The following is a 20,782-nucleotide window of genomic DNA, read 5'->3' as shown; positions in this document are numbered from 1 at the left end:
TGACTCAGAGAAGAGGTCAATATAGAGTTGAACTAGTTCACCAGTGGATCAAGATGAAGAAAGGAAGAAAAGATATGACGAGTCATTTCTGGAAAGGATAGATTAAGTCATTAGAAGTCCTTGGAAGTCATTCTAAGGATGAAGAAGCTTTGGAGGTGCTTGGTAGAGGCAGAAGTATAGTGACAACAGATTATGATCAAATAGGGAAATTTCAGAGTTCATGAACATAGAAGTAGAACACTTGTGGTTATTTGTATTGATATGGGTGTGTGGGTGTGTGTAAAAAGTACATCTTCACCATCAGTCTTGTTGACTTTCTATTCTATTCTATTCCCATTCCTTGCCTGGCATGTAATAAGCACTTCCTAAGTGTTTTTTGATGTGAACCTTTCAGGTTCAGGTTCAAAAATGGCACTAGTCTGGAATCTACCTTTGTGATGTCTCAGCTTTTTAGTTTCTAGATGTGGATGATTCTCTATGATTTTTTTCCCTTTTAAAAAAGTTTTTTGCAAGGCAGTGGGGTTAAGTGACTTGCCCAAGGTCACACAGCTACGTAATAAGTGTCTGAGGTGGAATTTGAACTCAGGTCCTCCTGACTCCAGGGCTGGTGCTAGATCTACTGCATCACCTAGCTGCCCCTGTAATGCATATTTTAAGCTTTAAATTCTCTTCTGAATTACTTTCTTGTTTGTCCTTCATTATATCTGCTGCAAATATCCTCCTGGATATCTATCCCTTTGTAATTAAAACTGAATGACCAAGTTCAAAACTGAATTCATTATGATTCCTTCAATTCTATCCCTCTTCTAGATATTTATATTGTTGTGGATAGCACTTCTTCTCATCATCCAAGTTTGATGTCTTTGACTTGATCTAATGAAAAAAAATGTTGAACTCAGAATGATGAATATTAGGACTAGTTCCTGATAAAACAGAAATAGTTATAGCACCTAATTTTGAATTTTAGCACTCTTACCTAGCTTTGTATAACTTTGGACAAGTTACTTCTCTTTTCTTGGTCTCCTCTTTAAATTGAAGGAATTGCACCAAATGACCTCTAAGGACCCAACTAATTCTAGATAAAATGATATTAGTTCTCAAATACGTCCAAGTCTTTTAACTCCATATCTTTTTGCATCAGACTTCTTTCTATGCAAATTGCCACTACTCTAATCCAGGCCTTTATCATCTATATTCTGGATTATTACTTTAGTGCCCCTGATTGCCATTTCTATCCTATTAAAGCTGTCTTCAATGTGGAAGCAAACCTGTGTATATCACAACATAGCTTAAAAACCCTCACATATTCACTGTTGCCTCTGAATTTGAATTTTGAAAGAATAGGAAGCTATTAAAGCTTAAGGTTAAGATGATTTGAAAGATGATGTGGAAGAGAAGAAAGACTTGAAGCAGGCAAAATTAGAGGTTGTTGCAGAAGTCCAGGCAAGAGATAGGCTTTGAAAACTGACTAAGGAGGTGATTTTGTGAGTGAGGAGAAAATGTTGTATACAAAAGAACTTGTAGGGGTGGCTAGGTGGTGTGGTGGATAAAGCACCGGCCCTGGAGTCAGGAGTCCCTGAGTTCAAATCCAGTCTCAGACACTTAATAATTACCTAGGTGTGTGGCCTTGGGCAAGCCACTTAACCCCATTTGCCTTGCAAAAACCTAAAACAAAAAAAAACAAACTAGAGAGCTTGTAAAGATAAAAGTAATATGCAACAGATTAGATCAGATGGGTGAGAGAATGAAGTGTGAGGATAATATAGAAGTTTTGAACCTGGGAGACCAGCAGGATGATGCTGCCCTTGCAGTAGGAAGTTTGGGAGAGAAGTAGGCTTAGGAGGGAAGATGAGTTCTCTTTTGGATATATTGAATTTAAGATGTTTCCAGGACATCTAGTTTGAAATATCATATAAATAGTTGGTGGTGTTGGGACTTGGGCTCAGAAAGAGAAACTTGGGTTGGATTATAGTCGAGTCATCTGTATGTAGATGATAATTGAACTCATTTTGAGCTGTAATAGCCACTAAAGGAGAGAGTATTGAGAGAGAGGATCAGAGGACCCCCCAGGTTAGAGACTTAGGCTATCCCTGAATTTATTGGATATAGCATGAATAATGAATCAATAGAGGAGATGGGGGAAGAGTGATCAGACTCATGGAGAAAAGCCAAGAGAAAAATGTGACCAACTGAATAAAATATATAAGAGACACTAAGAAGGATAAAGATTGAGAAAAGGCCATCACATCTGGTGATTAGACTATTGTTAACTGAAGAGAACAGGTTAGGTAGGATAAGTAATGAGATCTGAATCCAGATTTGAGGAAGAGAAGATATTGAGGTATATGTTTAGAGAGATTTTTTAAAGAGATAAGACCAAAAAAGGAGGAAGAGATATAATATGATATACTATAGTACTTAGGGCTCTAGTGAGGGCCTTTTGAAGATAGAGGACTTACTTGTAGGTTCCAAGGAAAGAACCAGTAATTGAGAATTTAAAGTAAAGAGAAAGGAAGAATTGAATAGTGGAGGCATTGATTTTAGAAGAGAATAGGGAATGGATTAAAGGGTGCCTATAGAGGGAGTGACCTTAGTGAAGAGAAGGGGTACCTCTTCATTTGAGCCTGGAATAAAGGAAGAATTGATGGGGAATAATGATAAAAGGATAGGAGAGGAGAGAATTCTTAGTGGATAGGCTTGATTCTTTTTTTTTTTTTTTTTGGTTAATTATGAGGTGAATACCTTGAATAAAAGTGGGAGGGAAGAGGATGCTTTTACTAACTTGGTGAGAATAGAGTTTTGGTATGTCTGTGTGAAGTGGGATTGAGAATTATACTTTTCTTGATGCACCTTCTATTCCAGGGTGTCTGGACAGCTAGTTTTTCTCTCTCTTCTCAAACATGCTGTTTTTTAGACTCTGTACCTTCATATTTACTTTCTGCCCTGAAGCATGGAATGTATTCATTTTTTGTCTCTGCCTTTCACAATCTTTGGCTTTTTCAGGACTAAGTTATGTTTGCTAACTTCCATGCAACTTTCCCTGCCTTCCCTCCTTATCTCCTGCAACTGAAAGTATTTTCTCCTTTCTCAAATAGCCTTTGTCTTAATCGTTCCATATCTTTCCTAAAGAGTGTTTTTTACTTATGTGACCAAATCTCATCCACCATCTACCAAGGAGAATGTAAGTCCTATGAAGGGAAGATATCTTTGCCTTTTTTTAGTCTTTGTATTCCCACAACTTTACATGTGATTGTCATTAAATATTTGTTGAATTTTTGTTGTTGAGCTGAACAGCTTTCAACAAATAAGTAGGTTGCTAATTTTACTTATTATATGAAACCTAAATTTGATGTGATAAAATAGGAAAAAAAATGTTTGTTATAATGGAATCTTATGTTGTAAATGGCTCACATGCATTTAATTTAAATCTGTTTTGCTCATTAGGTATAGGAGGCATTGCCAGCATGCCATCTCTCACAGCTGTTGCTCCTGTACCAATGGCATCCATTCCAGTAGTAGGAATGTCCCCACCTCTCGTATCTTCTGTTCCTACAACAGCAGTTCCTCCCCTGGCTAATGGCACTCCTTCTGTTATACAACCTCTGCCTGCTTTCGCTCATCCTGGTATGGAGCCTCTTATAACCTAAGCTTAATTTTTCATAACTTTTTTATAATATTTGCTTATATTGAATGCTCTTTAGATTAAATTTTCCATGCTACTTGATTTTTAGGAGTTAGGGCATAAAACTATGTTTTCACTGGAGTGAATTAAAGGTCTCACCTTCCTCCACCTCTGAATATAAACATCTTTTCTACCTCAACTCTGCCTCCATCAGCATGAGGTTAAGTGACTTATACAGGGTCACACAACTAGTATGTGTAGGAGGGTAGACTGGAACTTAGTTGTTTTCTTCCTGGTTGCTGAGCTAGCTCCTCATCTACCAAACAACACTGCATCTCAAGTAACATTTAGTTATATTTGAGTCCAGGGAGAAATAGTGTTGATTTACATAGTTTTTTCCTTTAGCATTAGGTTAAAAAAAACAACAGATAAAACATAAAAGGCCAGAAATGTGCAAATTTGAGAGAGTATCACTTTTAACAGATATGAATCAAATATTAATAGCCTCCAAAATAAATCTTCTGTAATGGTTTGATTAAAAAAAAGTTAAAGTATGAATTACAGCTTTTATCCTTTTTTAATAATAGTAGCTGGTATGTATATGTGTGTATATATATATGTGTGTGTGTGTGTGTGTGTGTGTGTGTACATATATATACATATATATATTAAGGTATACAAATTTTCCTACCCACATTATTATATTTTATCCAACGTTTTATTCTCTTATCAAACTTTAAGGATTCACCATGTCACTGACAAACTAAACAGTCCATGAATTGAGAAAGTATGTGTAGAAAAAATGTTGTATAATTCCAGATTTATTTATTTTATTTTGTAGCTTCGATCCTGAGAATATTTTTTAAAAGTGTGTGTATGTAATTACAAATATACTGTGTGTATATATATATTCATTCATATATTTAATCCAGCAGCATATAGATATTTGAATCTGTAGATAATGTTGAAACAAATGACTGTAGGTGTTTCTGCATAAATGCAAAAGTGTTAGTATATGCCAAGTCAAATCACTAAATTAATGTTAATGATTACTTGATTTTTTTTGTAATTAGGTATAGGTATATTATATGATCCTTTTGGAATTTATCAAACTGGTCTTGCTATTGCCCTAAATTACTAAATTACCTCCAGGATTAAATAGAAAATCTTCTGTTTAAGGGGCAGCTAGGTGGCGCACTGCATAGAGCACCGGCCCTGGAGTCAGAAGTACCTGAGTTCAAATCTGGCCTCAGACACTTAATAATTACCTAGCTGTGTGGCCTTGGGCAAGCCACTTAACCCCATTTGCCTTGCAAAAAAAAAAAACAACAAAAAAACAACAGAAAATTTTCTGTTTGGCTTTCAAGACTCTTTATAGTCTAGCCCCTTCCAACCTTTCCATTTATCTTATATTTTATTCTCTGCCATGTAATCCAGTGAAACTATCTCCATTGCTACTTCTTGCCTATGGTGGTACTCTATCTCCCCACAGAGAGCATTTAAACTGGCTCTGCCCATGTCTTGATTCTTTCCGTCTTCACCACCTTCCATTCTTTCCTTTTTTTCTTTCATGGCTCAGCTAAAGTCTCATCTTCTGCACAAAACAGTCCTTCTGAATTGGAGCTCCTTCCCTTTGGGATAATTTCATTTTGTATACATTTGTGAATTTGCTGTCTCTCCTATTAGACCATGAGCTCCTAGAGACCAGGAACTATCCTTTGCCTGTCTTTGTCTCCCTAGTACTTCATGCAGTACTTCTTAGATCAGATTAGGTACTTAGGAAAAGTTTGTTTGGTTTTGTTGTATGATGGTGTTGTTACAATCAGCATCAGTGAGGTATTTCTTTTTACTTATTTTTCCAATAATAGTCATGGATTTGAAAATTTTTTGCCTGGAAACACATTTTAAAAAGCAGTTGATAGGGTTGAGTTGTGCAGTCTGTAGATATAAAATGGGAGTTTTTTCTTTACAAATTAGTCTGTGTGAATAGGAGGAGGTAAAATTCATCATTTGTATCATAGACTAATGAGACCAGATCACATTCTATGTTTACTTACTATTACTCTGCGTTTCTATAGAGAAATTGCATAACTAACTTCTACTTCATATGCTTGTTTAAGTCAATAAAAAACTGTCATGCATTTTTCTTTAAGCAGTTAAATAATTAAAAAACTAACTTGAATAATATTAGTGTGAGTGATTAAGGTAGTATCACTTTCCTTGGAAGGAAAGATGATTATTTGTCTTAGGGTTTTTTTTTTAGTATTAAATCAGGAATTACAAGGCTGAAGTGAGTAAGGAGAGAAAGTGGGATGAATTTAGTTAAATTTCTTTGATTCTTTAGGGTATATATGAAAGAGGGATGAAGAATGGTTTCAGGTTCATATGTGAAGATTTCAGAGCTTACGTAATTTTCCTACGTATTAAAAATATTCCTTGACTACCCGAGGAAAATCACCTATATTTTATTTATTATTGCAGCCACGTTGCCAAAGAGTTCTTCTTTTAGTAGATCTGGTCCAGGTTCGCAATTAAATACAAAACTACAGAAGGCACAATCATTTGATGTGGCTAGGTAAGTTTGTATGCCTTTTGATTATAATGGGTGACCTAATTAAATGGGTTCAGTAATTGTTTAAATGCCTGCATTTTAACATGAGCTAATAATCTCTATTATTGTCTAACCACATAATTTCTGTAACTAAGCAAAATCTCATTGGTGTTCCATAAATGTCAACTCGTTCTGAGATTATTTAATTGAGGAAAAATAGGGTTTGTTATTTCTTGTGTTATTTGATTACCAAATATAGTTTTCCTAATTGCATAGTATGTCTTCATTTATATCATTAACAAAGTTATTACCATTCAGGAAAGGTTTTGCATGTTGTCCATCTTCTAGTACTGACTCCTTTTTTTTGCAATGGCAGTGGAGTTAAGAGTCTGAGGCTGGATTTAAACTCAAGTCCTCCTGACTCCAGGACCCAGTGCTCTATCTACTGCACCATCCAACTGCCCCCAGGACTGACTTTCTTAATCATTTTTGTCATGCACTCATTTGGTAATCCAGGAAGGCCTATAGACAATTAAAAATGTTTCAAAATACCTAAAATAAATTAAAAAGATTACAATGAAATCTAGTGACCACTGAAATATGGTTGTCTTTTTGTCTGTCTGTCTATCTATCTGTCTAGCTAGCTAGCTAGGCAATTGGGGTTAAGGGTCACCTAGCCAGTAAGTGTCAAGTGTCTGGGGCTGGATTTGAACTTAAGTCCTTCTAATTCCAGAGTTGATGTTCAATCCACTGTGACACCTAGCTATTCCCATCAAAAACTATATATATTCAAAAGTTGACAGGCTTAGGTTAAGAATTCCTTTTCTAGGAGGAGAATGAAAAAATGGAAAAGATAGTAGTAAAGAGTAAAATTAATACAGTTTTAAACTGGGAAAAATAAATTTAACTACTTAGAATTAGACATTTTAAGATAGAGAATGAAATTTCCTTATAAAGATGCAGGCAAAAGTGTTTAGTTGCTATTGCGATAGAGAATTTTGCTTTTTAAACATTCTTCAGAATTTTCACATAGTTTTTTTGTCTTTAGTTGGCAATGGGAAACATTAAAAGTTATTTTCCACTTAGTTCAGTTTTCTGGTTAATTGTGAGCCAGAAACTCTTTTTTAATGGAAAATCTTTATGAAATGGTTTGGTTCATTTGTCTTCTGTTCTTTTACAGTAATTTTCAAAAAATGTTTTGAAGAACTTTGCAGAATTTGTGTAGTGCCATTGATTTATGGTATACCTGTTAAATAATGATGAAAGCCCCAGAACAAAATCTGTCTTATTATTTAATGATTATTATACTAGTAGATGTAAGAAGTTGGGAATGATGTGTTCAGATCTCATGAACTAACTTGAAAGTTGTTTTTGTTACTATTTTTTTAACTTAATCTTTGCTTGTGTTTTCACTGGCTGCCTTTGCTTTTTCAGTGTTGAATGTTTTTCTAAATTTTCAGTTAATTCATGCTAGTTCTTTGAGGTTTTACAAAATATACCCAGTTTCTATCCCATGCACAGGGATCTTCAAAACCAAGAAGGATTTTTGTTAAGTAAATGATAGTACCAAATGTTAGTACCAAACTATCTCACTTTAAGATGTTTTCTTTTTGATACTATAATTTAAATTCCTTACAAATATTCATAATTTATAATTAACTTAGAAAAGTTATATCTTATGAAGGCAACAGAACAGCATTTTGACTTGATAAGTGTAATCTAGTGTCTTTTTCATATGTAACACTCCTTGTACTCCATTAGTGCAATGGAAAGATAAATTAACTTCTGATAAGAAAGTAAGAGGATAAATTAGCAGAATATTAACTGAATTAAAATGAGGGAATTATTGCAGCAGAATTCGCAGTTGGAGTCTTCCTTGTAAGTTTTTTCCTCATTTAAAGTATTGTAAATTTTTGTCACTTTTTCAGAAATTATTTAATATGAATGAATACATGTGTGTGTGAAAGCTTTATGGTAACTCTTGTACATAAAATACTTTATAATTGCATTAGAAAAAACTATTACTTATAATTTGAAACATTTGAATTTATAAAGACATTTTCAGGTGCCTTTGTTATATTTAAAAATCTAATATAGGTAACAGAAATTAAAATTGATAGACTTAGCTTCTGGTCGTTTTAACTTTTACAAATTAGCATGGAAATTAGACATTAAGTATCAATGAAGTACCAATTGTAATCCACATCAAAAGTAGTATGCCATCATTATTGTTAAATAAAAGGTTAAATAAAAGATTGCTTTTCTTGAAAGTCTGAGTTCAGCTCCTAATACTAAAGTGATTTGATATTCTGGGTAGTATCATTTAAAGTCACCCAGTCCTTAAATACATCTAGACCCACATTGAGTCCTGGAAAAGGATTTTCTTCAGGTCTGCATCAAGGTGTATTGGCAAAGGAATAGTCAGCATTGGATTACTAGCACCTTTTTTTTTTATTTTTGTGGCATTGATTTGCCTTGTAACTATCAGGCTATTTGGTTCCTCATCTCTAAAAGCCTTCAAGTGCTACTTAGAGCCAGGCTTGAGCCAACATGTCTTGTCTCTGACACATCCTTGTCAAGTTCATTAACCTCTTTAGTGCATTAGACAACTGTCTGCTCTTTAAGTTGCAGAGAAGCAACTGACCTACCTTGGTAGAGAGAATTTCCTCATTGAAACCTCAGATCCAATCTTTATCCCTGGGTTGGAATTTAAATCTCTCAGAATGACAGCATCTTATTTCGCTTTAACAAAAAAATGTATTTTCATTTTTGGTATGTGAAAAATTAAGACTTGGGTGCTATCAGGGCTTGACATTCTTTTCTTAGGGTGATGGAAATGGTATAGCATTAAGAACCATTGTATTGTCACTTTTTACTTTAGTAATTTTCTATCCTTTTTGATTAGCCTTTAGCATATAGTCAGTGAATAGAGTCTGTAAATTGGAACAGCCATTTGGACTGAATTTTTATCTATGTTAAAAGTAAATAGATCATCATCTTTTTGGTACATATGTATATTAAAATTAAAAAATGAATAAACATAAGAATAAATAATCAAAGCTAAACTTTTTTTTTTTAAAAAAAGACAATTTAAGCAAAGGGTGGACATAGACAAATTCTTGTTACTAATTTTTATCTTTTTTAATTCTCTTAGTGCCTCTCCTGTGGCAGAATGGGCTGTCCCTCAGTCATCAAGACTGAAATATAGGCAACTATTCAATAGCCATGACAAAACAATGAGTGGACATCTAACAGGTATTCGGATGGGTTAATATGTGAACATTAATTTTGAAAAATGTGGTCTGTTTTAAAGTTTCATCCTTTATTAGGGAAACTCTAAATTTTCTTTTTAAAAACTTCTAACAATTGAAAAAACAAAAACAAAACAACTTTGCTAAAGAACTATTTTTGAATAATGCTTTCCTTCTCCATCTGCCTCATTTCTGTTTATCTATTGGGAATGCCCAGCTAATTTGCTTCTATAGTCATTATAGGTTCTCTGTGGGAAAAAGCTCTATTCTTTTGGAGTGGAGGAAGTGAGAATAATAATAACAACAATAATAACAACAACAACAATAATAACTATAGCATTTATAAAGCAAATTTTCCTTTTTTTTTAAGGAACCTTTTTTTGGAGGTTTTTGAAACCTGTATTAAAGTTTTCCAAATGGGTTTTCATATTTTATCATTTGATCTTAGGAGGATTCTAGTACTACTTAGAAATATTTTTTAAAGTATGCATTTACTGTATTTTTAAATTAAATTTTTACCAGTTATAAAAATGCTTTTTCTCAAGAGGAAATATCCAGTTATGACATTATAATGAAAATAGATTTTTTTAAAATGATAAAGCAGTGTGGTTCCCTGAACAGACACTAGATATGGAATCAAAGAACTTAGGTTAAAATGTGAAATCTACCACTCAATACTTGGATGACCTTGGACCAGTCATTTAATCTCCCTGAACTGTTTCCTCATTTATAAATTGAGGTATTTTTATTAGAATAAACTCTTAAGGGACTTTCCATTTCTAAATCTAAAATCTTATGATCAAATAAAAGCATATTTAGATATTTCTTAACTGTTTTTTTAACATGTTCCTGACAAGGAGAAAACATTTTTATAAGAACTTTAGTCCTTAGGAGTCATTAATTTATTAGCCATTCCTTATAGGTTCCTTTTCTAAAGTAAAGTATTTGTGAATAAATATCTCCTTCTGACTTTTCATCATAGCAGTGGTAATCCTATTTGACTAGTCTTAATCATCAAAGCCAATGGTCTTTTTTAGTCTTCATCCCCTTCAACATGAGATTTTTGAATATCCCTTCTCTTTGATACCCCATCTTCTCCTTAGTTCTCTTCTTAACAGTTGTCTCATAACTCCTTGTTCTCAGTTGTCTCTTCATCCTCTTTCTGATCCTTTAAGCTCAAGGTTTTATCTCTGATTTTCTTTTCCCAAAATTCTTTTCCATAAGTCTAAATCATTTCCATAGATTTGTGTTTCATCTCTAGCCATATGACTCTCAATTCTAGATATCTAGCCTTGATCTTGTTCCTGAGCTCAATACTCAAATCACCAATTACCTGTGGGTAATCTCTACATTGCTATACCTCAATCTCAAAATGATTAAAATTGAGCTTTTTAGCTTTCCCTTATAGTATACTCTTCCCCCCCCCCCCTTATAGTATACTCTTTTTTTTTTATTAAAGATATTATTTGTATAGTATACTCTTTTTTTTTTTTTAAGGCTTTTGCAAGGCAAATGGGGTTAAGTGGCTTATCCAAGGCCACACAGCTAGGTAATTATTAGGTGTCTGAGACCGGATTTGAACCCAGGTACTCCTGACTCCAAGGCCAGTGCTTTATCCACTATGCCACCTAGCTGCCCTATAGTACTCTTAAACTTCTTTCATTATTTTTGTCAGTAGCATTAGTTGACCTAGTAGCCCATGTTCAAGATGTTCTCTTTTGATGTTTTCCTTTGTCCTACCTTGTAGATCTTGAAAAGCTCCCAAGTCCTTTCATATTCTGTCTCAACAATAAGACCTCTTTTCTTTCTAGTGACAGTATTCCTAGTTTACTAACTTATTTATAATAACCTTTTTTATTAATTTTTTTCCTGTTCTGAATTTTCTCTCCTAACCTTTCCTCTCCCCATTGAGAAGTCAAGAAATACAATACCTGTAATGCATACTTGATAAGTTATGCAAAATATATTTTTCACATTAATTAATGGTATGAAATTTAAAAAAACCCAAGAAAAAGAAGGGGAAAGGAAATGTATTTCAATCTGTTTTTAGAGTTCAACTGCTTTTATTTTTGGAAGTGGATTTCATTTCTCATCATGAGTCCTTTGGAATTGTGGATTGTTGTTGTATTATTGTAATACTGTGTACAGTTCTGCTCACTTCACTTTGTATCTTCTCATACAGATATTCCCAGGTTTTTCTGAAATTAACCCTGTTTGTCATTTCTTACAGCACAATAGCATCCCATCACAATTATAACTTATTCCCCAATTAATGACCATCCCCTCAATTGCCAATTCTTTACCACTGCAAAAAAAAAACTGCTGTAAATATTTTATACCTATAGTCTCATTTCCTTTTCACTTTGATCCCTTTGGGATACAGACCTAGTAGTGGTTTTGTTTGGTTTAAAAGGTATACACAGTTTTATAGCCTTTTGGACATAGTTAAAAATTATTTTCCAGAATCATTGGATCAGTCTGTGTTAGTCTCCTACAAGCTTGTCTCTTCCTTCTCCCTTACATCCATATTAATCTGCTTATACATACAAACTAATATTTACTTTGTTTTAGGAATAAAACCCCTAATTTTGTGAATAGCTAAGAAGAACCAGCAAATTAATAACTAACATGGACTGAAGTTCTTAAAAATTGTTTGCTATTTGAGAGCTATTAAATATAAGCGTAGTATAGGAAAGAAACCTTAATTTTGTAAATAAGAGATTTCTGAACAGTATCTAAATCTTCTAACTGTCTGTTATCACTTATAATTATCAGAGTTTGGCTAGATCAAAACTTTTTAAGAGTTTGTTATGTCATCATCTGGAGATGTAAATACCAAGAATGAAATTATGCCTGCAGTCATTCTAATTAGGGAAATAATGCACATATTTGTGTAAATATGCACATGTGCATATGTATGGGCACATGTGTATATGTATGGACACATGTGCATGTATAATATATGAACATATGTTTATGTAATACATTAGAGAGAATATAGGGAAACATTATACTCAAAAGAAGTGAGGAATTATTTCAAGTATGGGGTGATAACTAGTGCAAAGACATGAAGATAGGAGATTGTGTGTCTCAAGAAACAGAAAGAAAATCAGTCTGTATGGATCTCTAGTGCAGAAAGGGTACAGTCAGAATAGAGAGGTAGGGACCAGATTGTTAAGGGCTTTAAAAACCAAACAGAGGATATATTTGATCCTAGAGGTAATAGGAAATCACTATGGTTTATCAAGTGAAAGAAAAATAACTTTGGCAGCTGTATGGAGAATTTATTAGGGCAGATAGAGATTTCAGATAAGAAAATCAATAGGGAATCCAGTGTAGTAGTCCTGGTGAGGGTGACATGACAAGGTCTGAATTTAAGGAATATTGGCTTCAAAGCAATAGATTAAGTGGATTGGATTGGGAAAAGACTTAAGACAGGGAGATGAGGTCATTGTAATTGTCTAGGTGAGTGGTGTTGAAAGCCTGAACTATTGTAGTTATTTGAGAAGAAAGGAGGAATCAGATGGGAGAAATATCTTTGTGATAGAAATGTTGAAATTTTGCTGTGGCTTGGATATTTTGAGTGAAGGAAAGTGAGGAGTTCAATATGGGAGAGACTGAAGGATTTTAGTGTCTTCAATAGAAATAATTTTGGAATAGGGGTTTTGATGTAAAGATAGTGAGTTATTTTTTTTCCCATATGCTGAGTTTGAGATATCTCTGGGAAATCCAGTATGTAATACCCAAATGTTGATGAGAGACTGAGAATTAGGGGAGAGATTTAAGACACGTGCATGGATTTGATAGTTAAATGTTTGGTAGCTTATGAGGTCTCTTAAGAGAGTGAAAAAAAGGGCCTAAGGGGGGAAAAGAAAAGTTGGACCCTAGGGAATAAGGACAATAAACCAGCAAAGGAGGTTGGAGAAAGAAGATCAATATAGGAAGGATAACCAGGAGAGAGCAGAATCATGAAAATTCACAAGAGAATATATCCAGGAATGTAGGATAGCCATTAGTGTCAAATGAAACAACTGGGTCAAGGAGAATGAGGCTGAGAAAAGACTTGTAGAGATCATTGACAACTTTGAAAAGTTTCAGTGCAATGATGAAGTTAAAAGCTAAATTACAGATGATTGAATTAAAGAAGTGATAGAGACAAGGGGAGACATCTTTTTATAGACACTTTTTAGAGAAATAGAGATTATGATGATGATAACTTGAGAGAATGGTAGGCTCTAAGGAGGGTTGTTTTTTTTTAAAAGATGGGAAGACTTGGGCATATTTGAAGATAATGGTGAAGCAGGTAGGAAAGATTAGAGTAAGAGAGGAGATAATTGAGTGAATACTCTTTTGGAAAAGATCAAAAGGAATGCTGCCAAGAACACTTAAAAAGGAATTGACTATGACAAGGAGAAGGGCCTCCTTAGTTCAGTATGAGACTGGAGGGAAAGGAAGTGAGAGTGGGGAATGATATCTAGAAATTTTGAGATGAAGAGAAGGGCAAAAGAAGAATGGTCTTACTTTTTCCAGTAAAGTAAGAGGTGTTCAGGTGAAAAGATATATAGAGGGAGAAGTGTGAGAGCCTTGATGAAAGAAGAAAAGGATTGAAGTAGTTTCTCTTGATAGTGAAATAGTTAATCAATTAGAAATATTATGACTGTCTAGTTGTTAGTGAGGACCTAGTTGAAATTTGATAATACAGTTATAAAGTGCCAGTCTATATTGGTTGTGTGATTTTTATCACTATTTTTCAGCAAATGCTTGGTTGTAATCCAGGACTGGGATTTGGCAAGGGATGAGGGCAAAGAACTTGAGAAAGGACAGTCATGGAGTTGAATTGATTAATTCTAGGGTTGTGATTAGAGAGAAAAGTGAAATCAAAGCTAGATTAATGGCTTAAGAAAGTACAGGGGAGTTTGCTAGAGGAATTGGAAATCTTAAGCTAAAGAATGCATTTAACAGGAAGGAGGTATAGGGATAGACAGAATAATAGAAGATTATATTTAGATAATGGAATATCAGAGTTTTGACCCAGGAAAAGATAGGTTGAAATTTAAATTTTTAACTCTTAAAAGTAATATGTCCATTCTTCTATGTTAGTCTCATTCATTTTACTGATATTTCATTTTGACTATTTCCTATTTCATTTATATATATATATATATATATATACACACACACACACACACACACACACATACATATATATATATATATATATATATATATATATATATATATTCTAAAATCATTTTAATTGGTTTAAAATCACGAGACTTAATAGAATCAATATCCTGAATCCTGCTTTTTGCTTAAAGTGAATAACTACTGATTTATCCTATTAACTTTTTCCTGATATTTATTAGGTCCCCAAGCAAGAACTATTCTTATGCAATCAAGTTTACCACAGACTCAGCTGGCTACAATATGGTAAGAAATTTTTTATTCTTAGACATAGTTACTCACAAATCTTTAAGATTGGCCTTTTGTTGGCTTTAGATAGAGATGATTATGCTAAATTTCAAATGCTGTTTTTGGTTTCTTATCATTATCTTGTTTTTCAAGTGAATGTTAATCAGTGAGATTTCAGTGTTAGGGATGATTGAAATATATAGTTCTAGTAAAGACTTACACATGGAAATAGAAGCTTTCATTTGAGCTTTACGTTGAATAGGTCATTTATATTTATCATGTGCTTATTTCCTATGGACATTAATTTAGTGTTTTCTATTTTGTATCAAATTTCAGTTACCTGCTTCTTGATGGCATGTTTGTTAAAAAGTAAAGTCACCTTGGGGCATCTAGATGGTACAGTGGATAGAGGACCTGAGTTCAAATTTGGTCTCAGACACTTGATAATTACTTAGCTGTGTAACTTTGGGCAGGTCATTTTAATCCCATTGCTTTACTAAAAAAACAAACAAAAAAAAACCTATAATCACATTGTAGCCATCATATTCCCAAGTCTCAGAAGCCTGAGTTAATATTTACGTATATGGGAACTCTTAGCTTGCTGTTGAGAGCTGCTGAAGTCTAGGACCCATCCAGGCTTTGTAAGGGCATGCTTTTAGAATTATAAACCATTCTTGCCTTTACTCCAAAGGGATATAAGAATATTATGGAATCAGTCTTTTACCAAATATAACTTTAAAATATATGATACCTGTCATGTTGGGATGGTTGTGTCTTTCTTGCCTACTTATTACCTTAAAGTGCTAGTGTTTGAAACCAGAAGTCATTTGGGAAGAGAAGCTAAGGGCATTTAATAAATGGTTTTGTCTCCCTTTAAAATGGGTGTCTGGGCAATTTTGGGCTATCTGTGATGGAGAATACCATCTGTATCCAAAGAAAGAATTGGGGAGTTTGAACAAAGACCAAAGACTAGTTACCTTAAATTTATAAAAACTGTTATCTTATTATGTAATTTTGTTATACCTCTTATACTTAATTTTTTTCCTTAAGGATATGATTTCCTGGGGTAGCTAGGTGGTGTAGTGGATAGAGCACTGGCCCTGGAGTCAGGAGGACCTGAGTTCAAATGTGGCCTCAGACACTTAATAATTACCTACCTGTGTGGCCTTGGGCAAGCCACTTAACCCCATTGCCTTGCAAAACCCTAAAAAAAAAAAGATATGATTTTTTTCTTATCATATTCAACTTAGATCAATGTATACCATGCAAACAATGTGAAGACTAATAGACTGCCTTCAAGGGGGGGGGGGAAGCGAGATTGGGGGAAAATTGTAAAATTCAAAATAAATAAATAAATTTTTTAAAAAAGAAAAAAATGGGTGCCTGGGGATGAATTAACTATAAAGCTTACATAAATGAACACCTTACATAATTTTAAAATCAATTTAGTATTCCAGAAGTAACTGGAGAATGAAGGGAAGTGTTCTTGATTAATGGCATGAAGACAGTTCAGTGTCCCAATGTAGCATTCTCCTTGTTTACATCTTAGTCACCCATTAACATAAACCTAGTCTTTGTCTGGCATCATTCTTCAGTTGTTTTGTCATTTAGTCTCTTGGAACTGAAAAGTTGCTTTACTATAGTAATCAATCGATTTGTAGTCATTGTGAAATTTCACTTCTAAAAAGTATCAAATCGGGGGGGGGGGATCATTTTAAAAAGAATTTTAGAGCATCTATGTTTCTCATCATAGTGGATCAGCCTTTCAATAGCAAAAGAAATCATTCTGTATGATTCTTCTTCATATTCTTCCACACATAAATCTTCTATAGGGATCCCATTTGCTGCATACATTTCTCTAGGTACCTTAACATTTCTGAAAAAGGACTTTGGAATAGTGAACAATTTACTGGGCTGAGCAGCAGGAGAGGTTTGAAAAAACAAGTCATTCACCAAAAGATAAATGTCAGAGCACAAGAACAAAGAGTTCTCAAGACTTGGAAACTATTAGTGACAATATAAAAAGTATGCTTCAGAAGAGACATGAAAATCAAAATAATTCTCAAGTTTTTAACTCACAGCTAGGAAATTGGTAATGATGACAAAAGATAGAATAACTTATTTTGGAGAAACTATAGGAAGACATGTACTCTAATACTAATGATAGAAGTATGAATTAGAATAACTACTCTGTGAGGCAATTTAGAATTATGCTAACAAAAGAAAGTAAATGAAATATCCATACTTTTTGACTCAGATTCCATTGTTTGTTTCATGATGATGTTTATCTTTCATTTTTTGGGGGGGGGGTGTTGCAAGCCAATGGGGTTAAGTGACTTCCGCAGGATCACACAACTAGGTAATTATTTAGTGTCTTAGACTGGATTTGTCCTCAGGTCCTCCTGACTCCAGGGCCGGTGCTCCATCCACTGCACCACCTAACTGCCCCCCTTGGCTTTCATTTCAAAGAAGACCATGACATCAGTGATGCCATGAAGCCATAAAAAACAAGTGCATTGGATTTGAGTGAGGGGGGTTAAAGTGTCTTGCCCAAAGTCATACAGCTAGTATATGTGTCAAGTGTCTGAGTTCGAATTTGAACTTAGCTCCTCCTGATCTTTAGGGTCAGTGTTCTGCCCATTATACCATCTAGTGTCCCATGATTAGCACATATCTTAAAGATGTTAGAGGAAGAAAGGTAAAATATACATCAAAATATCCATAGCTACAAAGACCTGGATGCAAAAGTAGACAGCCATCATTTGGGGAACGACTAAAAGAAAATATACAACAACAGTATGTTCTCAGGATCCTTTGAGGAACTATGGGTAGATTAAATTTAGAGAAGCATGGGAAAAGCCATATAAATTGATTCAGAGGAAAACATGGTGTCTACAACAATGTATATGAAATAAATGAAACTGAATGCTGTGTAAATATGATAAAGTAGAACTTAGATCTAGAAAAGAATTGAAAAAAATGTACCTTCACTATAGAAATGGGAATATAGATAAGGGATATTTTGTATATAGTCAGCCATAGTTGTTGCATTAGTTAGTTTTGTTGAATTGTGTTTTTGATTGTTGTTAAGAGAGTTCACTGGGCTTAGGAAAATAGATATTTTCAGAAATGAGTAAGATTTAGTGTTTTAAAAATAAAATTAGGGGAATGAGACTATTTGATCTGAAATCTCTTCCAATTTTTTTGTATACTATCTAAACACACACACACACACACACACACAGACACACATAGATTTAGATTTTTGCAAGGCAAATGGGGTTAAGTGGCTTGCCCAAGGCCGCACAGCTAGGTAATTATTAAGTATGTGAGACTGGATTTGAACCCAGGTAACTCCTGACTCCAAGGCCGGTGCTTTATCCACTACGCCACCTAGCTGCCCCTAAACATATATTTTTATGATTGTATAACTCTTGTTTTTTTTGGAGTGATTGCAGCAAAATATCAGAAAAAGGGCCAAGAATCATATAGTTTTTAGCCTAACTATAAAAGTTAACTATTGATATTCTGTATATGAATTCTTTTTTAATATATCAACAAGTTGCTATGTTACTAAAAGATGCAAACCATATCAATATTGATATTTACTCCTGATGAAACTAGAAGTCATTAAGACATCATTAGTTGCCTTTGGACATTTCAGACTTAATATCCTGGAAATATCTTAAACTGAACATGTCTAAAATTGAACTCATGATTTTACCCCTTCTCCCTCCCAGACTTTTCTATTTCTGTCAGAAGGGTTACCACCCTTCTAGTCTCTCAGGTTTGTCATCTTGGCATTATCTTGGGGTCTTCACCTCACACATCCAATTAGTTGCCAAATCTTGATGTTTCTACTTTCACAACATCTCTCAAGTCCAGCAACCTCTTCTCTCCATTCTCTACATATAGTTGCCATCCTAGCTTGCCTTGGTCATTACATTAGCCTTTTACTTAGTATCTTTGAATCTAAGTTCCTCACCCTGCAGTCCATCCTACATGCTGCAGCCAAAGTAATTTTTTTTTTTGCCTTTGGTAAGTTTTTTATTTTTTTTTATTCTCATTTTGTACAAATGTTTTTTTACATTAATAAAATATTCTTGTTTAAGAGTAAACAAAGTACCCCCTCCCCCTCATGAGTATATACTTGCTTGAGCGATAAAGTAAAGGGGAGAGGAAAAAAATTAAAATTAAAAAAAATAATAGTAATAATTGTAGGTATGGTCAGGTGGTGCAATGGATGAAGCACCAGCCCTGGAGCCATGAGCATCTGAGCCCACATCTAGCCCCGTAGACCTGACAATCACCCAGACATGTGACATGCAAGCCACCCGATCCCCACTGCCCTGCAAAAACCAAAAAAAAAGAAAAAAAAGACCCCAAATAAAATAAAATAGTAATAATAGTAGGGGTGGCTGGGTAGCAGACAGAGCATTGGCCCTTGAGCCAGGAGCACCTGGGTCCGAATACAGCCTCAGACACTCAAAGATCACCCTGCTATGTGGCCCCAGGCAGGCTACCCAGCCCCATTTGCCCTGTACCCTCCCTCAAATAATAATAATAATAATAACAAATGTGCTTCAGTGTTTGTTCCAACATTAACAACTCTGTCATGGGTGGATCACATTCTTTATGATAAGTCCATCACAAAAATTACTTCCATATTTTTCCAACATTGCCATTGCTGATCGCAACTCCCTCCTTTCTTATTTCTCCACTACCATGTACTCTATTTTCTTTCTCCTTTCACTCTGACTCTGCTGTAGGGTCACTGAGTGGTGCAGCAGACAGATCCCTGGTCCTGGAGCCAAGAAGCCCTGGGCCCCCATACCACCCCTTAGGCCCAGAATCCTCCTGGCCCCATGGTCCTGGGCAGGCCATCCAATCCCAGCCCCTTGCAAGAAGTAAAAAAGAAAATGTGTTATATCTGACCACTCTCCCCCCCTGGCCCATCCTCTCCTCCTTTATTCACATCCCCACCCCTTAGTAATTTTTCTTTAATGTAGATCTGACTACCTGACTACTACTCTGCCAACTCCAGTGACTTCCTTTTCCATCTTAGATAAAATAGAAGCTCCTCTCTAGGTTTTTAAAGCCCTTTAACATCTTCTTCATACTATCTTTCCAACCTTACCTTCCTTCCAGCTCACTGTAATCAAACCATATTGGACTTCAGCCTGATTCTCATGCATAACATTTCATCTACCATCTCTGTACCATTGCTCTGGTTGTCCTCCATACCTGTAATATACTTCCACCTCACAAGTCTCTCTTTTACCTTTTAGATGGAGCTCAAGCATTATTTAATGTTTTATGCCTTTCCTGGTCTCCCCAACTATTGGGACACTTCCATTTAAATTACCTTTATATTTTGCTGCTCTGTGTGTGTGTATTTGCATTTATTAACAATATTTATGTAATAGATACTTTTAATGAACTTTCCCTGTCTTATTATAATGTAAACCCATTATAAGAATGTTCTATTCTTTTGTTGTATCCATAGAAACAGCGTGGATGGCACATAGTAGGCAATTAATTAATACTTGTTGATTAATTATAAAAGACATTTAAATAGAAAATTTCATAAGGATTTCCTCATTTAGAAGCTGATTTCTTCTTATACCCAAAGTTGGAAAAATCATTTTATAGTTCAGTTGTTTATCCACCTTGCAGTATTCATGATGAGTGTAAACAAAATGATCACTATGAAGACTAGTATACTTCATAGTATGATATCTAATGTATAGGATAAAGAGGTAGATTCTATTAAGAACTTGACCAGCTCCTCCCAACCATGTCAGTATGGACAGTGGTCATTAGTGACTTCAATGTGAATTCATTTCAGTTTAGAAAGTTTTTTAGTACCTATTATATAAAGGCATTGGGCCTTCTTTTCTTTGAAACGGTGCTAGAGAAATGAAGGGGGTCAGGAAAGGAACTAAA

At 34.5% G+C, this 20,782-nt stretch overlaps 1 protein-coding gene across 10 annotated transcripts in view; it reads left to right on the top strand.

Annotated features, from left to right (window-relative positions):
* The window catches only part of ITSN1 (intersectin 1), a 322,258-nt gene that overhangs the window by 81,590 nt on the left and 219,886 nt on the right, over positions 1–20,782 (top strand). For 8 of the 10 annotated variants that reach the window (XR_012474001.1, XM_074214060.1, XM_074214059.1 and 5 more), the window contains exons 7-10: positions 3,445–3,624; positions 6,104–6,197; positions 9,328–9,428; positions 14,791–14,854. Coding sequence is in view for 9 of the 10 variants with exons in the window: in XM_074214060.1 (XP_074070161.1) it covers positions 3,445–3,624; positions 6,104–6,197; positions 9,328–9,428; positions 14,791–14,854 (439 nt within the window). In the remaining variant the exon portion in view is untranslated. The other 2 variants (XM_074214063.1, XM_074214064.1) reach the window with 2 other exon arrangements.

The sequence above is a fragment of the Macrotis lagotis genome, chromosome 1 (assembly GCF_037893015.1).
Source record: "Macrotis lagotis isolate mMagLag1 chromosome 1, bilby.v1.9.chrom.fasta, whole genome shotgun sequence".
Lineage (NCBI taxonomy): Eukaryota > Metazoa > Chordata > Mammalia > Peramelemorphia > Peramelidae > Macrotis > Macrotis lagotis.
This window is presented reverse-complemented; position numbering and strand designations above follow the sequence as displayed.